Here is a 21332-nt window from a genome sequence, read left to right as displayed (position 1 = left end):
AGTAGCATGGAAACATATACACTACCATGTGTCCAAAGACAGCCAGTGGGAATTTGCTGCATGACTCAAGGAAGTCAGACCAGGTCTCCGTGACAACCGAGGGGGCTGAGATGGGGTGGGAGGTGGGAGGGAGGCTCAGGAGGGACGCAACATCGGTATATCCATGGCTGATGCCCACATATGGCAGAAACCAACACAATATTGTAAAGCAATGATCCTTCAATTAAAAATAAGTTTTAAAAGAAGTTTACAGAAAAAGACAAAATAAATAAATTATTAATTAAAGGACTTGTGGTACAGATTTTTTTTAAAAATTACAATGGTTATTGATGTTAATGGGACTATACAGGTACTAGGCACATTGGAGAAGCCTAGACTGTATTACCCGCTGTATAAACAAGTATTTTTACATGCAGGGAATTGCACCTCAACAATAAAGGATTTTCTCTCATGACTGAAGAGCTGAAAGGTCATAGAATATGGAATTAGGGCTATGGAGCTTAGGAATCAGAGCATTTGGGGATAAATTTGAGCTCCAGCTCTTACTAACCACATGACTTTTTCAGGCCTCAATTTTATCAGCTAAAAATGGAAACCACAAATGTAATTTTTTTTTTCTTTACCTCACAGAGCTATTGTGAGGAACAGTTAATCACATATAAACATTTTGTAAACAGTCAATTACCTTGAAAAGATATAAATTGTTAAATCCTATGAACATATTTACAGAATAGAACAGTTTTGGCATGGATTCTGATGAAATATATTACGTGCTTCTGCTTCAGTAACCACATAGAGTCAACTTATAGTATCCTTACTAATTGAGAAAATTATTCAGGTAATGCAATCTTTATTTCCCTCTGAAATGGATTACATTTTATTGCATATTGGCTTTATAATCATGTTTAACCTTAGTTATATAATTTGCAGGCCTCTGGAAATGAATATTTCCAAAACTGAACTCAATATCCATTCACAACAGTCTCACTCACTCAAGTATTCTTCTATTGGTATTAAACTGTGCACCCATCACCCAAAGGAAAAATAGTTCAACTCCTTCTTCTTTATCCCTACTCTCTGTTAATCACAAGGCCTCTCACTCCTAACTTAGACATATCCCCTAAATTCAGACCCTCCCCTCCCATTTCCATAGCCTTATCTTCCCTGGGAATCTCATCAACCAGGTAGACGACTAACAGTTGTTATTTTTTCTTGATTACTGTGTACCATGCTCTAAGTCCTTTTACAAGCTTCAGATTGCCCCGTGAAGAAGGTACTGTTGTCATCTGCAATTTGTAAGTGGAGAACCTCGGCATGGAGTGTTGAGACATATTTTCCAAGCTCATGAAGCTAATAAATGGAAGAGTCAAGACTAGGACCCCAGGGAGTCTGAATCTAGGGTCTAAATGCTTATGAACTTCTCTGTGCTGGGCATCATGTCACCACGTTCACACTCCAGACTTCCCCTGTATTGTGTGTGCTCAGTTGGGTCTGACTCTTTGCGACCCAGACACTGTAGCCCTCCAGGGTCCTCTGTCCATGGAATTTTCCAGGCAAGAATACTGGAGTAGGTTGCCATTTCCTCCTCCATCCCCTACATTACTGCCACAAGATCTTCCTCCAAAACAAATCTGATCTTGTCATTTCTCTCTTTTAACAGCATTCTATTAGTTCATCATTGCCTTCAGGAGAAACTAATATGAAAAATAAGGTATATTTTTAAACTCAGCCCAATTTACTTTCCCACCTTATTTTCTGATCCCATACTCAATCCACCATCCTGTAGTTCTGACACCCTGAGATGTTCACAGAGATTATTTCCAGACCTCCATGTCTCTACAAAAGCTATTTTCCTGCTTGGAAAGATACACCTCCATGTCACTGCATGCAATAGTCTGAGTTCAAGACACAGATCAATGGCATTGATACTTAATCTCAGTTTTATCATTATAGAACAAAGGAACTATAAGGACTAAATGATATATTATGTAAAAACTCTGTGAGAGTAAACTACGTGATTGTGTATAATAAGCAAAACTATTCAACTGTAAGATTTTGTAGTTTTTCCCACTGCCTCCAACCAGCCTTGGAAGGAGAAAGAATTCTTCATCTTCCTTTTCTTAGAGTGACTGGACCAAAATGGGAAGTAGAAAGGAGATACTTAACTGATCTGAATGTCATAGTTTTAAAGGCTTATATTGAAAAACAGTGGGATTATTGTGAACCTCTATTTGTATGTGTAGATTGGTAACAGTAAGAAAGATGAATTTACGATGGTTTGCATGTGTTTTATATATTCCCCTTTTCATGTCTTCTCAAGAAAGATTTAAACAGTTCTTTAAATAGTTTGAGATTGTCCACTGAGATTTCTTCAAAAGAAAAGGTGTGTCAATAAAGGATCTTCATGCACATGGGATTTACAAAGCTGTCCCTCCTGGGTACCATTCCCCCTTTGATTCCACCAAGAAGAAAAAGGCTCTTTTCAGTGCTTCCATTGAACTTTGTTCTCATATAACTTCTGTATCATAATGACTTGTTTACATAAGTCACACACATATACACAAACACAATGCTTATCAAGTCACACACATACACACAAACACAATGCTTATCAAGAGTGTCTCAAAGACTAGAATCACGTCCTATTCATCTCTATCTTCCTAATATCTACCATGGTTCCTAGCCCTGGTTGCCTGAAAAGATGGAAACCATAAGACAAGAAAAGGTTACAATTCAGTATTTCTAACTTTTTTTATTAAAAACTTCCATACAGAGAAGTTATTCATACTCTTGTAGTTCATTTTTTAGTTCTAATATTTGTCAACAGCAATGCATTACCAAAAAAAACAGGAGAGAGAGAAAAGCACTTAATTTAATCAGGAGACGAGAGGTCGGAAGTTTCAAACCCCATCTGCCATCAACCAGCTGGGAGACCAACACAGGTCAGTTCGTGCTTCTGACCTTCAATCCCTCACTAGCAATGGAGGAATCTGGACTCCACGGTCTATGGATGCTGAAGCTCTGAAATTCAGTGATCCCTTAGTAAATACTCAGCCTCACGTGCCTCCAGGCAGAAACAGAAGTTTCCAAGAGGGAGAGGTTTCCACTTCACGTTTCTGTTTTCCTTGGACCGTTGTCACCTCACACTCTCCTCGCTGGAAAGTCCGTACCTGATCAGGTGTCTCAGGAAGAGACAGAGGCCGGAAAGGATGGAGAATGATTTGCAAAGAAGCCAAAAGGGGAATTCTGTAACTGTGTGTTTTTCCACTCCGTTCTAATTTAAAACCACTTACAAGTGACAACTCCCAGCCCGAGGCAGGCGCTGTGTGGTAGCTCATTATACCCTGGGGACCCCGTGTAAATCTTTTTTTTCCTGAGAACAGCTATTGTCTTCCAAGAAAAAGCTTTTAGCATAATGGCAGCCTGAATAGAACATTGCTCTTGTATGAATATTTTTAAGAGAAAGAACAAGAGAAAGGTATTCTTTAACAGCGGCAAACACAGTCTCTTGTTCTCCCCACCTCAGGCCCCCTGGAAAGAACAGTGTGTCAGAGGCTATGCCAGACTTGTAAGATCACCTCACCTCCAGGCACAGAAGGGTGAACTCTGCTCTTTCAGGTTATAATAAATGCCAGGTAGAGGTGTCTCCAAGAGCAGAAATAGCAGACCTGCCCGCTTCCATTCACCTCTGTTGTTTCTTGTCTGTCACCAGTCCGTGAGTCAGGCAGCCGCTATTCGCTTGGAGAACGACAGCTTCTAACAAGAGAATGTCATTCTCCCTTTGAAAATTCTCACAGATTTGTTCCCCCTCTCAGGTTCTTCTTGAGGATCGTCAAGACAACGCGGCTCAGGGGTGTGGATGGAGAGATGTCCAAAGGGGAAAAGAATCAGCAAGAAAGTTCCTGAGAAAAACATGAAGCTTCCATCACAGAGATGTGACCCCCAAACTAAAAAGGAACTCAACTTGCCCTGGACTGAAATGGTCATTGAAAATGTGAGGGACTTCTCTGGTGGTCCAGTGGTTAAGACTCGGAGTTACCACTGCAGAGGCGGCGCAGGTTCAGACCCTGATGAGGGAACCAAGATCCCACACGCCTCACAGCCAAAAATGCAAAACATAAATCAGAAGCAATGTCGTAACAGATTCAGTAAAGACTTTTAAAAATGGTCCACATCATAAAAATCTTTTAAAAAGACAAAAATAATGTGAGGGGATGGGGGAAATGTGGAGAAAATAGAAAAGTTAACATAACAATGATGGTCTTCAATAAGCAGTGTGTTTGGATTGTGTGCATTTCTAGGAAATGTCTCCGTGAGGGCAGACCCTAAAGAGGGGGATATTCTGGAACTGTGGGGTACTGGGGTCTCCTCTCTGAGAAGCCTCTTAACATGGGGCTTCAGGCTGGTTGTATACCCTTAGTGAGGCTTAACCTGGCCATCTGCAAAAGGGAAATAATGACAGCCCTTCTGCAAGAGTAGGAAGCCGGCACAGGCATGGGAGTGGCTGAGCCCTGGAAAAGGCAGACCAACCGCCCTTCCTCGTTTATCATCCACTTCCAATGAGGTTTGAGGAAACAATACTCCCCTCCCACGAAACTTTTTCTTAACCTTCTGAATTGTTCTCTAGTTTTCTTAAATGCAGTATCTTCTCTCCGTTCCAATCCAAAAAGCACACATATGCGCACACACAAACACACGCCGCTCCCGAAGAGCACAGTCAAGTCCCCTACATAGGAACTCAAGTTGCAAACGTTGAAAAGATGCGAACGTGGGGGCGCATGTCCAATCACGTGAGTGAGTCCGGGTGTCTGGCGTACGTTGTCATCCGCGTGCATCCTCCACAAGGGCTCGTGGTTTTGTGTACTTTGCGGCACTGCGTAGAGAACAGTAGGGCAGTGCTGTGCCAAGTCCCTTCAGCGTGTCTGACTCCTGGCAACCCTACAGACCTTAGCGTGCCAGGCTCCTCTGCCCACGTGCTTCTCCAGGCAAGAATACTGGAGGGGGTTGTCATGCTCTCCTCCAGGGGCTCTGGCAAGCCAAGTCTCGAACCCGTGTCTCTTACGTCTCCTCATTGGCAGGCAGGTTCCTTACCACTAATGCCACCTGGGGAGCTCCTAGAGGACAGTAGTACAGTATCTTTATTTCAAGCCCAGGATGTCTGGAAGCAAAAAAGTAATGCTTATGTAGCTGGTACTCCTGTACTTTTTGAGGTTCTGTACTGTAAGATTAAAAATGTTAATTTTTTTATGTTTGTATATTATGTATTATGTGTACAGTATTTTTAATGTATCACAGAGCAGTATCAGGGCTTACCTGGTGGCTGAGATGGTAAAGAATCTGCCTGCAATGCAGGAGACCTAAGTTTGAGAAGATCCCTGGAGAAGAGAATGGCTACGCACCAGTATTTTTGGACTTTCCTGGTGGTTCAGATGGTAAAGAATCTGCCTGCCAAAGCAGGAGATGCAAGAGATCTGGATTCGATCCTTGGGTCAGGAAGATCTCCTGAAGTAGGAAATGGCAACCCACTCCAGGATTGCCTGGGGAATCCCACGGACAGAAGAGCATGGAGGCTATAGTCCATGGGGGTCACAAAGAGCAACTGAGCGACCAGCGCCTTGACTTTCACAGCACTATACAGCTGACTGTGCTAGTTGGGTACTTATGCTAACTTTGTTGGACTTATGAACATGCTGTTAGAATGGAACTTGTTCATATGTAGGGGACTTACCATACACAAACTAAAGAAAATATGACTTCTCAACTCTTGGAATATCTGCTAACACACAACGTGTGGAAGGATTTAACTAGGCTAAGCGTAATTATGCCAGAAGATCACTAACCAATGGACAGTAGTCTCAGAAAGCACCCAAATCCATGTCTGGGATAGATCTTGCCTACCAAACCTATCTCCAAACCGGCTTATCCAATGCCTTCTATTTCAACCTGTCAGAGCCTTTATCCCACCCTCTTAGACTCTGGTCACTCTTCACTCGCTCTCTGCTCTACATACCCCAAACATCCAGGGTTCCTTTGACCTCTGGAATCCTACCAGTTAAGAAGAGCACAGACTGCCTAATTCCTCTATGCCTCATCCACTGAGAGTCTCTGATGCTAGAATGAGTCATTTATCCTTTTTGTAACAGCTCCCTTTTATTCTCCATTTCTTTTCAAGTCAGTCTCTTCCACAAGGTCTCAACGAGAATTTCTCGGAGAACTTCCCTGCTCACTGTCCCACTGAAAGGGTGGACAGTGACTCTGCTCTTGGGGACCTGTCAGCGTTTTGGCTCTGAGGCTTAGATCTCCAGGTTTAAAAGAGCCTTCTCTCTTGGGACCATTGTGAGAAGTCACTTACCCTCAATTCTTGGGAGAGAGATAAAACATACACCAGGCAAGTCTGGCTACTTGTTGTTCAGTCACTAAGTCATGTCTGACTCTTTGTGACCCTGTGGACTGTAGCCCGACAGGCTCCTCTGTCCATGGGATTTCTCAGACAAGAATACTGGAGTGGGTTGCCATTTCCTTCTCCAAGGGATCTTCCTGACCCAGGGATCAAATTTGCATCTCCTAAATCTGGCTACTACTGAACCAAAACTATATTTATCAGGAAAGTAAGGCTAAATGTTTCCAGGAAAAATATCTTTTTTAAAAAAATGCTTTTGAAAAATAAATCAAAGCAAATGAATCCTTCCAGGAAAGACTCTGTGGAGCCCAGAGTCAAGAAAGAATTAAAAGTAACCAATAAATTGTTCTCAACAAGCTCCTGGTCCAGGACTTTAGGTCAGACTATCAGGGAATCAGTCTCTAGTTGGGGGTGGGGGTTTCTCCCTGGGCCCACATGCTCTCATTTCTTGAACTTCTAAAATACGACTGAAATGATAACCCTGCTCAGTGGAAAGAGAGTCTTTTAGTGCACTAAACCTCATCATGAGGAATGAGAAGCAGCCACTGAATCTGAAACCAGTCACATCACATTTAAATACAACTGCAGACTGAAGTTGGTGACCCAGGGAGGGAGGAAGCAGGTAAGACAATTAAAGCCTAGAGGCAGGAAGAGTCTAGAGCTACTGGATCATTGGCTATTTTCTTGTCCTAAAACAATGCGACACACTGCAGTTCAAAGGAAGTTGTTTTATTTCTGATTTACAGGCATGGTATTGTGTTTTGGAGGGTAGGTGATGTTCATATTCTGCTCTTTTACAGTAAAGACCTGTGCTCATGTATATATTGAAAGCTGCTAAACAAATTGTTGTTTCTGCAACCCATCAGGGACAATGTTTCCAGCACTGAGGCCCAGGTCATGCAATCTCAGCTCCGTGCTGGGATCAGAAGGGTCTGGAGGGTTCTGAATCTTCCTTCCTTCTTTCCTTCCTGCCACAGTGCCTGAAACGTCCACCATGAAAATGTTTACATTGGGTTAGGAGAGGAAAATGAAATTCACTGTCAGCAGGAAGAAGATAATGCATTTACTTGTGGTCAGTTTAGTGTGAGTTGCTTTAACAACTAAACTAGCTTCCAATAATGTGAGGACATAGAAGAGGGGAAAGAGGAAGTTCTGGATCAGAGTGGAACCTGAATGGTGATGTTGAACACCAGTTCTGATGACTGTGTTAGCGCATTTATTGTTCATATGCACCCAGGAGTCAGAAAAAGAAAATCAGAAATCAGGCACCACCACTGACTGTGATATTTAACTTCCCTGTGCCCCACTTACCTCATTTGTACACTAGCCTTTTATTTTTTCAGCTATATGAACTTAGAGTAGGCCCAGGACCAACTGCTCAACATGAGGGTCCATTGCACAATGAAAATGCAGGGACTCCGCTGCTGGCCCAGTCATTAAGGATCTGCATTCCAATGTCAGGACGTGGGTTCGGTCCCTGGTCAGGTAACTAAAGTCCCACATGTCATGGGACAACTAAGCTCACACGCCACAACCACTGAGCTCGAGCACCACAGCGAAATGCAACGAAGACGCAGCAAGATGCAACGAAGACCCAACACGGCCAAATACATAAATTCAAACAAACCTAGAGAAAATGCAAAGCCCCTTTCAAAACTTTTTTCTTGAGATTTTCAAGTTGGTGACTGAAGAGCATTAAAGAAAGTTCGAGGCCCTTCTAAGCATGGGATCTGCGCAAACGCCCACTTGACACACCTGTAAAGACAGCCCCCGTGGGTCTTTTCTCCTCAGGACTCAGCTCAATGGTTGTCACTTCTAAGTCAACGATGCCCAAAAGAAGATGTACATCATTCATTTCTGGGTCCTCTCAATGCCTGCCCATCTTGAGATGAACAACAGCTGACATGTTTAGCACATGTTTAAGAGAGAAAGCTATAAAGATACATGAGAGTGACGGAGGAGATAGTTGGGCACCAGGCTGAGCAGCTACATCCAGTCTCCTGAGGACACTTTGAGACAAAATCACAACAGGAGCATCGGCCCTGATTGGGTGAAAGACAAAGTGACCATATTTTTTTCCTATGTCCTGCCAAACCCCCCAGAAACCTTCACACTGGAATTCACCTTGGTTGAGAGATGTGTGTGCCACCAGGAAGGATCCTGAGTCAGGCCAAATATGGGCCCAAGCAAGATGACTGGCCAGAGATAAACACAGAAGACTGCCCCGTATAAGCAATCTAAACCATTCTTATCGGGAGCAGTTCTCTCTGAGAATTCACCCATGTGCTCTTCCGTGCATGCTGTGTACTTGGTCACTCAACTGTGTCCAACTCTCTGTGACAACATGAACTATAGCCCACCAGGGTCCTCTGTCCATGGGATTTCCCAGGCAAGAATACTGAAGTGCTTGTATATTTTGGAAATTAATCCTTTGTCAGTTATTTTATTTGCTATTGTTTTCTCCCATTCTGAAGGTTGTCTTTTCACCTTGCTTATAGTTTCCTTTGCTGTGCAAAAGCACATGAAAAGATGCTCAACATCGCTCATTATTAGAGGAATGCAAATCATAACCACAATGAGATATCACCTCACACTGGTCAGAATGGCCATCTTCAAAAAGTCTACAAACAAATGCTGGAGAGTGTTTGGAGAAAAGGGAATGCTCTTGCACTGTTGGTGGGAATGTAAACTGATACAGCCACTATGGAAGACCATATGGAGATTCCTTAAAAAACTAGAAATAAAACCACCATATGACCCAGCAATCCCATTCCTAGGCATATATCCTGAGAAAACCAAAATTGAAAAGGACACATGTATCCCATTGTTCATTGCAGTACTATTCATAAAAGCTAGAACATGAAAGCCTAGATGTACATCGACAGATGAATGGATAAAGAAGTTGTGCTACATATACGCAATGGAATATTACTCAGCCATAAAAGGAATGCATTTGAGTCAGTTCTGATGAGGTGGATGACCCTAAAACCTATTATACAGAGTGAAGTGAGTCAGAAAGAGAAAGATAAATAAATATCATATTCTAACACACATATACAGAATCTAGAAAAATGGTACTGAAGAATTTATTTACAGGGCAGCAGTGGAGAAACAGACATAGAGAACAGACTTATGGACATGGGGAGAGAGGAGGAGAGGGTGAGATGTGTGGAAAGAGTAACATGGAGACTTACATGACCATGTGTGAAATAGATAGCCAACGGGAATTTGCTGTGTGGCTCAGGAAACTCAAACAGGGGCTCTGCATCAACCTAGAGGGGTGGGATGGGGAGGGAGATGGGAGGGAGGTTCAAAAGGGAGGGGGTATATGTATACCTATGGCTGATTCATGTTGATGTTTGACAGAAAACAGCAAAATTCCATAAAACAATTATCCTTCAATAAAAAAATAAAAAATAATTATAAAAAGTGAAAAAAAAAACCAGAAAACTGGAGTGGGTTGCCATTTCCTCCACATGCACTTTGATTTTAACAAACATTGTATCTGTTTCACAATATCTGTCTCTGTTGAATTATTTCTTCAAAGAAGACAAGGACCAAGGTCCTGCTTCCAGCCACCCCCACCCCCCAACAATAGTATTCATGTATTATTACCAACATTAGATCCCAAGTAGAAATGATTCATATGAACATGTGGTAAGAAATATTTTCTCCTCTTTGAACTATTTTGAAGTGTCAAATTATTTAGGAGCGTTTACTGTGTGTCAGTGGCATGAGTGGTAAAGAACCTGCCTGCCAATGCGGGAGACATAAGAGACACGGGTTTGATCCCTGGGTCAAGAAGATCCCCTGGAGGAGGAAATGGCAACCGACTCCAGTATTCTTGCCTGGAAAATCCCATGGACAGAAGAGCCTGGTGGGCTACAGCGCATAGGGTCTCAAAGAGTCAGACACAACTGCAGTGACTGAGCAAGCAAGCATTGTGTTTCAAGTCCTTGCCTTAAAGGGAAAATGATCTCTGCGGTTATAATATCAACAAAAGTACCATTGTCGGTGTAAATAAAGATGCAAGAGCTGAGGCAGCTCTGTGTTATAATTACACATTGGGTACCGCTCAGCTCCTATTGAGAAACTGAACCTGAACAATGCAGACATACACAGACCCACTTTCTTAAATAAATAATTGCTCTCTGAAGGTTGCCCTGGAAGGATTACTGTCTCTAACTTCCATGAACTGCTCATCTGCAAGGGAAGAAGGTGGTAACTATTAGAGAAACTGCTCTTAAATGCATGAACCACATCAGAGAACTTTTGGAAAATCCCTTATTATTCATTAAAGCATGTTACGGCCTTATTAATTCAGATGGGATAATCGGTTGTTGATCAGCCAGACAGTTAAGCATTCATTGTCAGATGCTGATGGGGTGTGAGAAATTACATTTCCTATCCACCAAAGATTCACTTGAATGCAGTTAGCACTTCATCAGGTAAGGCTGCCTCTTTAGGGGATAAATTAGCTGGATTTTTATTCCCCAGCCTTTACTTTCATCTCCCAAACTTTTCCATATTGCAAGCATGCCTCATTCTGTTTGGTTTTCCTTGCCTTTGTCTGAGGTTGAAAACTATGCCAGGAGCCAACTTTAAAAGCTGGTGGGTCACAAAGAAAATCACATTTGTGCTCAGGAGTCTAACGTGAAATGGGTGCTGTGTGTGTCTGTGCATGTACATCTCTGTGTGTGCCTGTGTGCTTTGAGTTGGTTTTACAACTCTTGGCTAGAGCCTCCTCCACACTTTTAGTTCTTCAGATCCAAACTGTATCCAGGTCATTCACAGACTTATTCAGCTAGCTCTCCAAGACTTAGCTTCTTTTATTTCCAAACTGTGACTGACCATGAGGGTAGTATAACAGTAATGAGCATGATGAGAAAAGTCCCCGGATTAGAGGTCAGAAAATGTTGGTTCATTTTCCGGTTCTGGTTCTGTTTTAGGAGCACTGACTGTCACTTTTAAACTGCTCTCAATTTCAACAAGTCATTTCATCTCTCTGACAATATGCAATTAATTTTTTTTCTCCCTATGATAACAGAGCAACACTGATACTTAAGCTCCAATACTTTGGCCACCTGATGTGAAAAGCCAACTCATTGGAAGAGACCCTGAAGCTGGGAAAGATTGAGGACAGGAGGAAAGAGGATGACAGAGGATGAGATGATTGGATGGCATCCCAGACTCAGTGGACAAGAGTTTGAGCAAACTCTGGGAGATAGTGAAGGACAGGGAAACCTGGCGTGCTGCAGTCCAAGGGGTCACAAAGAGTTGGACACAACTTAGCAACTGACCAACAAAACAAAGCAAGAAGAGTTGGGTATATTTCTACAAAGATAGACCAGTACCCAACCCTTTGTGGAATTTCTGACCTCAAAGGGACAGAGGGCTTGCAAGACTAAGAGGACCTCCCCCACCACCGTCACCACCAAATCTTCAAAGAAGGTATGTGTTTACTCACGGAACTGCTCCAGGTGGTCAGCACTGTTAGACTCCGGCATGGCCGTGATAGTCACCAGTGGACAGGAATTTCCTCCTAGCGTCTGGCAGAGAACCTCCTGTCGGAAGTAGACCTGCTTGTGGTTCACACTTTTTTCCAGAATGTCAAGGTGAGTCTGGGGCAGAAATGAAAGAAAAGTGTATTTTAAGATTTTTGATAACAACAGGTGAAAGCAGCAACAAAGCTTATATTCCTCTAACTCCTGGTAGTTTAAAAGTATTTTTGTTAACTTAATCTGCCTGACAGGTGGCTCAGTGGTAAAGAATCTACCTGCCAATGCAGGAGATGTAGGTTCAATCTCTGGGTTGGGAAAATCCCTGGAGAAGGCAATGGCAACCCACTTCAGTATTCCAGGCTGGGAAATCCCATGGACAAAGGAACCTGGCAGGCTATGGTCCATGAGGTCACAAAAAAGTCGGACAGGAGTTAGCAACAAAAACAAACAGATCTGCCTGACACAGGGCATCAATTCATTTAGAAGCGGGACTGTTCCTGCTCCCTGGAAGAAGTTCAGTGAGGCTGAACAGGACACATCATCCCTGCCTGTGTCTGCACAATAGAGTATCTGATTTCAAGCTGCACTGACAGCAAAAGAGGAGGCGCATACAGCACTCTTTCCATGACAGTGACATGCAAAGAACGTGGTTATCATGGAGACAGAGTACACGCAAGACGCTTGGGAACGTGAGACAGAGCTTCAGTGGTGCACATGACTCTAGACTTAAGCAATACAAGGAGGTCCGGGAGCATATGGAAGGAAAATAGGAAGCAACTGATCCAGGGAAAATGTTAAGTGAAGAAAACTAACTGGTAGCAAATGATTTTCCCTACCCTACCCTCTCTTTGGGCTTCCCTGGTGTCTCGGTGGTAAAGAATCCACTTGCCAGTGCAGGAGATGCGGGTTCAATCTCTAGGTTGTGAAAATTCCCTGGAGAAAGAAATGGCAGCCCACTCCAGGATTCTTGACTGGGAAATCCCATGGACAGAGGAGCGTGGCGGGCTATAGACCGTAGGGTCATGAAGAGTCAGACACAACTTAGTGACTAAACAACAACAAAGGATGTCCATGCCCCAAACTTCAGACCCTGACAATATGTTACCTTACATGGCAAAAGGGACTTTGCAGATATATTTAAGATTTAAGTCTATTTGAGATGGGGAGATGATCCTGCATTAACCAGTTGGGGCCAAACTATTGATATCTGTAATCACAAATGCATAAAAGCAGAGAACTTTCCCCAGCCACAAAGGACCAGAACCACATGCAAAGAACTCAGGCTTCCATGCTGGCTTTGAAGATGGAGGGAAGAGGTCAAAAGTTGAGGAATGTGGTGTCTTCTAAAAGCCAGCAAAGGCAAGGAAATGGATTCTCCTCCACTATCCTCCAAAAGGAATATAGACCCAATATCTTGATTTTTTAAAAAATACTTTTTATTTTGCATTGGAGTATAGCCAATTAACAATGTTATGATAGTTTCAGCAAAGGCTGTGAACAGCAAAGAGACTCAGCCATACACATACATGTATCCATTCTCCCGCAAATTCCCCTCTCATCCAGGTTGGCACATAACACTGACCAGAGTTTCCTGTGCTAGACAGTAGGTCCTTGTTGGTTACCCATTTTAAATACAGCAGTGTGTACATGTCCATCCCAAATGCCCTAATTATCCCTTCTCCCTGGCAACAATAAGTTTGTTCTCTAAATCTATGAGTTTGTTTTCTAAGTTCATTTGTATCATTTCTTTTTAGATTCCACATATAAGGGATGTCATATGATGTTTGTCCTTCTCTGACTTCTCTCATATGACAGTCTCTAGGTCCATCCACATTGCTGCTAATGCCATTATTTATTCTTTTTAATGGCTGAGTAATATTCCATAGTATATATGTATCACATATTCTTTATCTGTTCCTCTGTTGATTACCATTTAGGTTACTTCCATGTCTTTGCTATTATAAACAATGCTGCAATGAACATTGGGATGCATTTATCTTTTCAGTTTGACTTTTGCCCTGTGATTTTTACTCATATTGAACTTCTCAGCATAAGAGCTATAAGATTTTTTTTTAATTGTTTAAGTTACCAAATGTGTGATAATCTGTTATGGCAGCAATACAAAACCAATACACTGAGCAGTAAGAAAAAGAATTTCCTAAACAAAGTAGAAATCCTAGCATCTGGGTAGGAATGGACTAAATTCCACTTGTACTCTAATGAATGAATGTCAGACTTACAAGCAAAAAGAAAAAGTTCCAAGGAAAAAAAAGATGACCAGGGATTCTGTGGCCTTTCCTATAGCTTCAAGGATACCTGAAACTTTGACCCTGAATCTCATCCTCCTTGCAACTGGGATCCCGAATCATCTGCCTCCACACAGCCTACTGCCTGGATTAATAAGAATTTATTACTCTCTGTCTGCATCAACACAAGTTTACTGCCTTAGGAAACACTTGCCTGGGAAAATAGAAATTACAAATAAATTTACTTTTCATAAATTGATAATTTTTCAGGAACATCTAAACAACTCTTCAGTAGAAAATATCAACTGGGGCCTTCCCTGGTGGTCCAGTGGTTAAGAATCTGCCTGGCAATGCAGGGGACACACGTCCTCTCCCTGGTGTGGGGACTAAGATCCTACATGCCACAGAGCAACTAAGCCTGTGGGCCATAACTAGAGAATCCATGAGCCACAACAAAAGATGACGGATGACACAGTGAAGATACAGCATACTGCAAGTAAGACTTGACAACCCCTCTCCTCAAGATTCTTGCCTTACAGTGTCCACCAGGCTTAAACCATTATATCATGATCTTAATCCAATGCTAATCAAGCCCTACATTAAAATACCTGAACTTAACAAAACTTTGAAATCTTTATAAATACCCCAGATTTGCCCTTCCTCCTTTGAGACACTATCAAGACTCCTGTCACATTCTCCCTTATCAAATATGTTAGTTTCCTATCACTTCTGCAACAAATTACCACAAATTTACTGATTGGTGACAACACAAATTTATTGTATTACAGTGCCGGAGGTCAAAAGCCCAAAATGGGTTTTACTGTGCAGAAATCAAGGTGTTGGCAAGATTGCACTCCTCATGGAAGTTCTCAAAAGTAACTTCCTTGCCTTTTCTAGCTTCTGGAGGGCAGCTACATTCTTTGGCCCATGGTGTCCTCCGCTACAGTCAAAGGAAGCAATCACAACATTCCTACCTTGGTTTCCATGGGCAAATCTCCTTTTCTGACCCGGACTCTTCTGTCTTAGTGGTTCACGGTTAAGGACCCTTATGATTACATTGGACCCAATGTAATAGTCTGACATAATCTCCCCATCTCGAGAGGTTTAACTTAATCACATCTACAAAGTCCTTTGTGCCACATAAAGCAGCATCCTTAAAGGTTTCAGGGATTAGAAAATGAACATCTTGGGCTGGGGGCAGTATTCTGTCTACCACAGCAAGGTAAGCAATATCTTCAGTCTGTCTCAGAAACAGGTGGTATTTCTGAGAGCCAGCATTTGACACAATACTAAGAAAAGGAATTGTAAGGACCATGGCTACCTCAGGTTCAAAAAGAGAATTCACCTAAGGCCCATATATCTGACCAAACTTTTGCGCTTCAATCTTCCTATCATTTGTCAAGTGATGATGAATACCAGGTGTTGTTGTGAAGCACCTCCAATGGGGATTGGGAGGTGGTCTCATACCCCTCAGAGACAAGGAGGCTCGTTCATTGTGCACACGCACACACACTGCGCACACACTAGTTACAAAGGCTACGTAAACAGCTAAGGACGAAAGCTGAATTAAACCCAGAACTGATGGCTCCTCTAAGCTGAGGCTTCATCTCACATGACCACACACTTCTCTGGCAAAGACTGACTCGGGCCCAGAAAGCTGTGCCTGAGAGTCCAGACTTCCACAGAGGCCCTTCCACACGTGCTGTGCTATTGCTTGCCTTTCTCAAGGGTGCATTCATTTGGTTCCAGGTTCCTAGACTTACCTGTTCGATCACCAATCTAAACCCAACATCATTGCTCCTTGTTGAGCAGAAAGGGGGTTGCACCACACAATTAAAGTTATTTTTAAAAGTGTGTGTGTGTGTGTAGAGGTAACCCTATTCGTGTAAATATATTCACACACATATATATATATGCAAAAAGTTATTCTTGGGTCACAATTCCTTCTACAGTGCTAAATGTCAGAGGAAATGGGGTACTGCTTAGTGCTTGAGAGTACAATGTATAGCAAACCTATAACCAGCCAAGTTTTTACTCACAAAACTCTTCTCATATATGCTCAGCTATGCAAGAGCTCAGAGAACATATCACCTCATCCTTATAATAACTTGAAGACAAATTTTAGCTGCCCAAATTCAAACTAAGGAGTGATATAAAAGGACAATCCAGTTAAACAAGGTTCATTTAGATGATTATTGGAAAACACAGTTACTACATAATACAAACATAAAAAATAGTTCTTTAGGGAGAAAACATATCATCAAATGTTAATTTCATCATCTGGTTCTAAAATGAAATTAAAAAGAAATCTGTAAGTGAAGTATAAAGTAAAACAAAATATTCACTTTTCAACTTACATGGACATGGTATTATTACTTAATTCTTAAAAATGGAGAGGCAGTATAGCAAGATGACTAACCATGCAGGCTCTGAGTCAAACAGCCTGGGTTCTAAATTTGGTTGTGGATTCTAGAAAAATTGTGTAAATTCTAACTTTAACCTCTTTGTGACTCAGTTTTCTCTGTAAAGTGTATGTAAAATGTCGTTCAGTGGTTGCTATAATTTAGTCATTTACTGTGTGTGAGACGTGTCTGTCACACAGGAAACACTCAATTTCAGGAGTTATTATTCATGGATACATGTATATTTAATTTTTTTAAGAACTGAAAGGGAAACACTAGCAGAATTATAAACACTGTAGGAAAAATAATCAAAGAAAACATGGTCACTTCATGTTGCATAAAACAGAAAGAAAGAAAGAGAGAAAGGAAGAAATGAGGGAAAGAAGAGAGGGAGGGAGGGAAGGAAAAAAGGAAAAAAGAAAGGAAGAGGGAGGGAGGAAGGGATGGACAGGGGACGAGGCGGAGAGAGAGAAAGAAAGAAAAGCAATGAAGCATGGAAGGTACAAAACCAAAACGACAGACTCAACACAGAAAATTGTTTTAAGTATAAATAGGCTAAACAGCATTATTAAATGACAGAAACTTTCAGATTAGCTTTTCAGAATCCCACTTCCTATTGTATATAAAAGGAACTTTAAAAGAGAAGGGGAAAAAAGACCCATGATGTGTATGAAAAACATTCCTAAATTATCTTTTATTCTATTTGACTCAACTAAAATATTTTAAAAGAGAAATATGGAAACTAAATGGATAAGCAAACATAAATTAAAGTGGGCCTGGCAACAGTAATATATGACAGTCATATTCGAGAAAAGTGCATTAAATGGGATTTAAAAATCTTATTTTGATAAAGGGCATGATTCACAAAGAACATATAAGACTCATAAATCTCAAGAATCAAATAATGCAGAACTGAAATATACAACAGCAAAATGGCAGAAGGGGAAAACACTGTACTAGGAGTGGGAGACTTTATAACAATACATCAGTCTTGAATATATCAATTGCAAAAAAAATGATAGAGTATTTGAACCATATTGTTTTTCATAGATACATGTCAAACTGTCTTTACAGACAGCATGTTTTACTTTTTTCTCAAACATTCATGGAACTGTAATAAAATTAATCATATGCAAGACTACAAAAAATTCACTAAATTTTTTTAAAAGCAGAAATTGTACAAACCACATTTTCTAACAATTAGATGAAATGAGACTTAAGCAAAAATGGTTTTAAAAACAGCAAATATAAAATGATTAAGAAATTCTCTGATGGTTCAGACAGTAAGGAATCTGCCTGCAATGCAGGAGACCCAGGTCCTATCCCTTGGTTGGGAAGCTCCCCCAGAGAAAGGAATGGATACCCACTCCAGTATTCTTGCCTGGAATCCCATGGACAGAGGAGCCTGGCAGGTGACAGTCCATAGGGTTGCAAAGAGTCGGACACAACCGAGCAACTAACCCTTTCAGGAATAAAAAAAAAAAAATCCTCCTAAAGAAGAAATTCATATATTAAAAAGAAAGTCAATATTAAATCAGTGTAATTAAAGCCCTGATCAACGAGGTGTCCATTTGCCAACCCAGGAGAAAAGCCACAGACAGGAACAAAAATGACCCCATCAGAATGTCAGCCACATTTCAGCACCTTCCTAAAGAGTCAATATCACCCTGGATTTAGTGATAGTCTGTGATCATAAATAAATTATTTTAATCACTTTCACACATATCTGGGTGAAAGTTGTCCCAGTATTATTATTGAAATCTCAGCTGAGTTGAACTCTACCTCACAACTACCATCAAGATTCCAGGCCCCCAAACTTGGAAATCTATACCTTTTCCTGAAACATTTTCCAAAATGTAGTCAGCAGGATGTTACTAAATGCTGGGGTGTGGAGAGGGGGAGATCCAAAGTACCTGGGGCATGGTGAGCTAAACTAAATGAAAACATTTTCACGACTGAAGAACTGTTCTGACTCTTTAACACACAAATACGCATTACAAACTCTTAGAAGAAAAACTAGCCTGTAGGGCTTCAAGAAGTTATGTGACCCTTGAACCCTTTTCCTCTAAAGATCTCAGGACCCTGAAGTGTTGCAGCATGCGTTCTGGGAAACACCGTCTGCTGAATTGCTTCTATGACAGTTTTTACTTTGTTTTGTCTGTGGCCTTGTTCTTGTCATCAAAGCTATTTGTTTTACATTTATTATGGCTACAAGGATTCTTGATGTGTGGGGGTGATGGGGGAGAAATAGAGACCCTTCTCCAGAAAAGCACTGGCCATCATTTCTGTGATATCACAAAGTTATTATGCTGGCCAAAAACTTCTTTCAGATTTTCCATAAGCTCATACAGAACAACCTGAATGAACCTTTTGGCCAACTCAATACAAACAGGCCATAGCTCTTCTTGCCAAATCTTTGGGTTGTTGTTGATCAGTCACTCAGTCATGTCTGACTCTTTGTGAACCCATGGACTGCAGCACTCCAGGCTTCCCTGTCCTTCACTGTCTTCCGGAGTTTGCTCAAACTCATGTCCATTAAATTGATGATGTCATCCAATCATCTCATCCTCTGTTGCCCTCTTCTCCTTCTGCCCTCAAACTTGGGGAAACAAAATAAAATCTAGATTTTATAAATTAGATACTGAAATAAGGTTTGTAAGCAGGTTGCCTACAGAAGTCATCAAACACAATTAGATACAGGAGAAAAAAGGATAAAAAAAAAGAAAGTATCCTGTTTTCATGTACACTATCCTTTAAAACACTGTCACCTTAATGAAGGAAGCAAAGTTTAAAAGTTTTCTTCTCCTATGAGTTCTGTGTTAATTTTTTCACTATAACATTTTTCATGATTACTAATATTACAACTCAACAAATGCCTAACAACTTTTAGCTTAAGCCCATTTTCTGTAATTGCTAATGCAGTCACCTCCCTGTGTCCCTCAATGAACCCTTTGTCCCTTTGACCATCCCACCTGCCATGGAACATGTAACACCTCTGTGCTCAGTGCATTATTCAAGCTCCAGTCACACAGAAGTCTTCCAGAAGCAAACCAACTATAAACTGCTGTTGATTTTCCTTTCACAAAAAAAATGGCTTTGTGTCATTCTCCTGGAAATGAGTCTTAGGTAAATGTTCCCATCTCAGGTCCAGCGAGACCATGCCTAATTAACTATTGTTGGCATCACTGATGAGAGGGCAGGGCTTCTGAATGCATGTGCCAACAAACAACTGTAACAGCAGCCCCATGGAAGCCACAGGAGTGGGTTCTTTGTGAAAATGGGAAAGAGTTCAAGGCAATTATGGAAACCTCCAGAGAGGTTGTCTTCTTTAAGGAAAATCCTCCCTACCCAGGAAAGACATCAGGTTGATAACTTAGTCTGCAGCCTCATGGTTGCCTCTCGGCAGGCATCTTCTGCCCACTTTGTTTTACCAGCTACTCCCTTAAAACTTCACTCAACCTCAGCAGGTTACCCTGCTGATGGCTACTAATGAAGTAAGAAGCACTACACACTCAAAAATCATTCATATCTCATTGTTAGCCCCTAAACAGCTGTACCTCCCACCCCCCTAATTCAGAATAAAGCTCACTCCTAAAAAGATGGCCTATGTTACTTGTGTACTGACTAGCTTTCAGTTGTCACTTAGATATATGCATCAGAGAATCGAATCCTTCTCATCACAAGAGAAGAACAAGAGACACCTTTAAGTTAAACAAAAAGCAACAGAACATGCTGTAACTAGGTTCTAATGAGCTTTCTCAAACTGCCCCCGTCTGCCAATACTACTTTCCCTAAGTGAAACAGATTCACTTTGAGACTGATGGAAGTGATTCGTCTCTAGATGTGTATTCACAGATTTGCTGATTATAAAGAAAAGGTGATTTTAATATCCTTTTTCTGTTAAAAATAGATAAAGTTATATTGCTGATGGTTTGGATAAGAGCTGCTGCTCTGCAGAGCTCAGTTGTGTTCAAGTCTTTGGCAACCCCATGGACTTAGCCCACCAGGCTCCTCTGTCCATGGAATTTTCCGGGCAAGAATCCTGGAGTGGGTTGCCATTTCCTACTCCAGATTGGATAAGAGAGTAAATAAAAAATAATTATAATCCACTACCCTAAGAAAATTATTAGTAGATTCTGTATTTGTTTCTTTTTGGTCCTTTACTGGGATTTTGTTAACAAAACATCATTTTAATTTTATTATATATTGTGGAAGGGGTCTCTTTCAATCAGTTCAATGGAGAAAATGATCACCCATCATCACAAAAAAAGAGAATGAATGCTCTAAGGTCACTATCTAATACTGTTTACTAGTTGTAGATACTTGGCCAACACTTGCCATGTATCAAGTCACGTAATCTTGATAACCCATAGAAGAACCACTTCAGTGGTTTCAATTCACAGGTGAGAAAACTGAGGCTGAGAAAAGTTAAATAGCCTGCCCATGACTACACTGCAAGAAGACAGAGCTCAGACCCCCATCCTGGCCACTCTGACTCCAAAGCTTGCTCTTCCATTGTGCTCAAAACCCTGGAATTCAGGGGTTCCTGTGGTCAATGATTTCACCGCCCATGCACACCTCAGTTCCTTCAGAACAGCCTTTCATGTTCAACTCCTCAACATCAGGACCCTTTACTGATGTCTGTCCTTTCTTTTGGCCCATACAAAGATAGGTGTCTGTCGATTGATTAAATGACAACACTGATTTATGACTCACTCACTGCATCTTTGATCTACCACATGTAAGTCAATACTTCCCATTTGACATGTTTTAAATGTGAGCT

At 41.3% G+C, this 21332-nt stretch overlaps 1 protein-coding gene across 3 annotated transcripts in view; it reads right to left on the bottom strand.

Moving 5' to 3' along the window:
- The window catches only part of AGBL1 (AGBL carboxypeptidase 1), a 909156-nt gene that overhangs the window by 680824 nt on the left and 207000 nt on the right, over nt 1-21332 (bottom strand). For all 3 annotated transcript variants that reach the window (XM_043922371.1, XM_043922372.1, XM_043922374.1), the window contains one exon: nt 11868-12021. In XM_043922371.1, the coding sequence (XP_043778306.1) occupies nt 11868-12021 (154 nt within the window). The remainder of the gene's footprint in view (nt 1-11867; nt 12022-21332) is intronic.

The sequence above is a fragment of the Cervus elaphus genome, chromosome 13, assembly GCF_910594005.1.
Source record: "Cervus elaphus chromosome 13, mCerEla1.1, whole genome shotgun sequence".
Classification (NCBI taxonomy): domain Eukaryota; kingdom Metazoa; phylum Chordata; class Mammalia; order Artiodactyla; family Cervidae; genus Cervus; species Cervus elaphus.
This window is presented reverse-complemented; position numbering and strand designations above follow the sequence as displayed.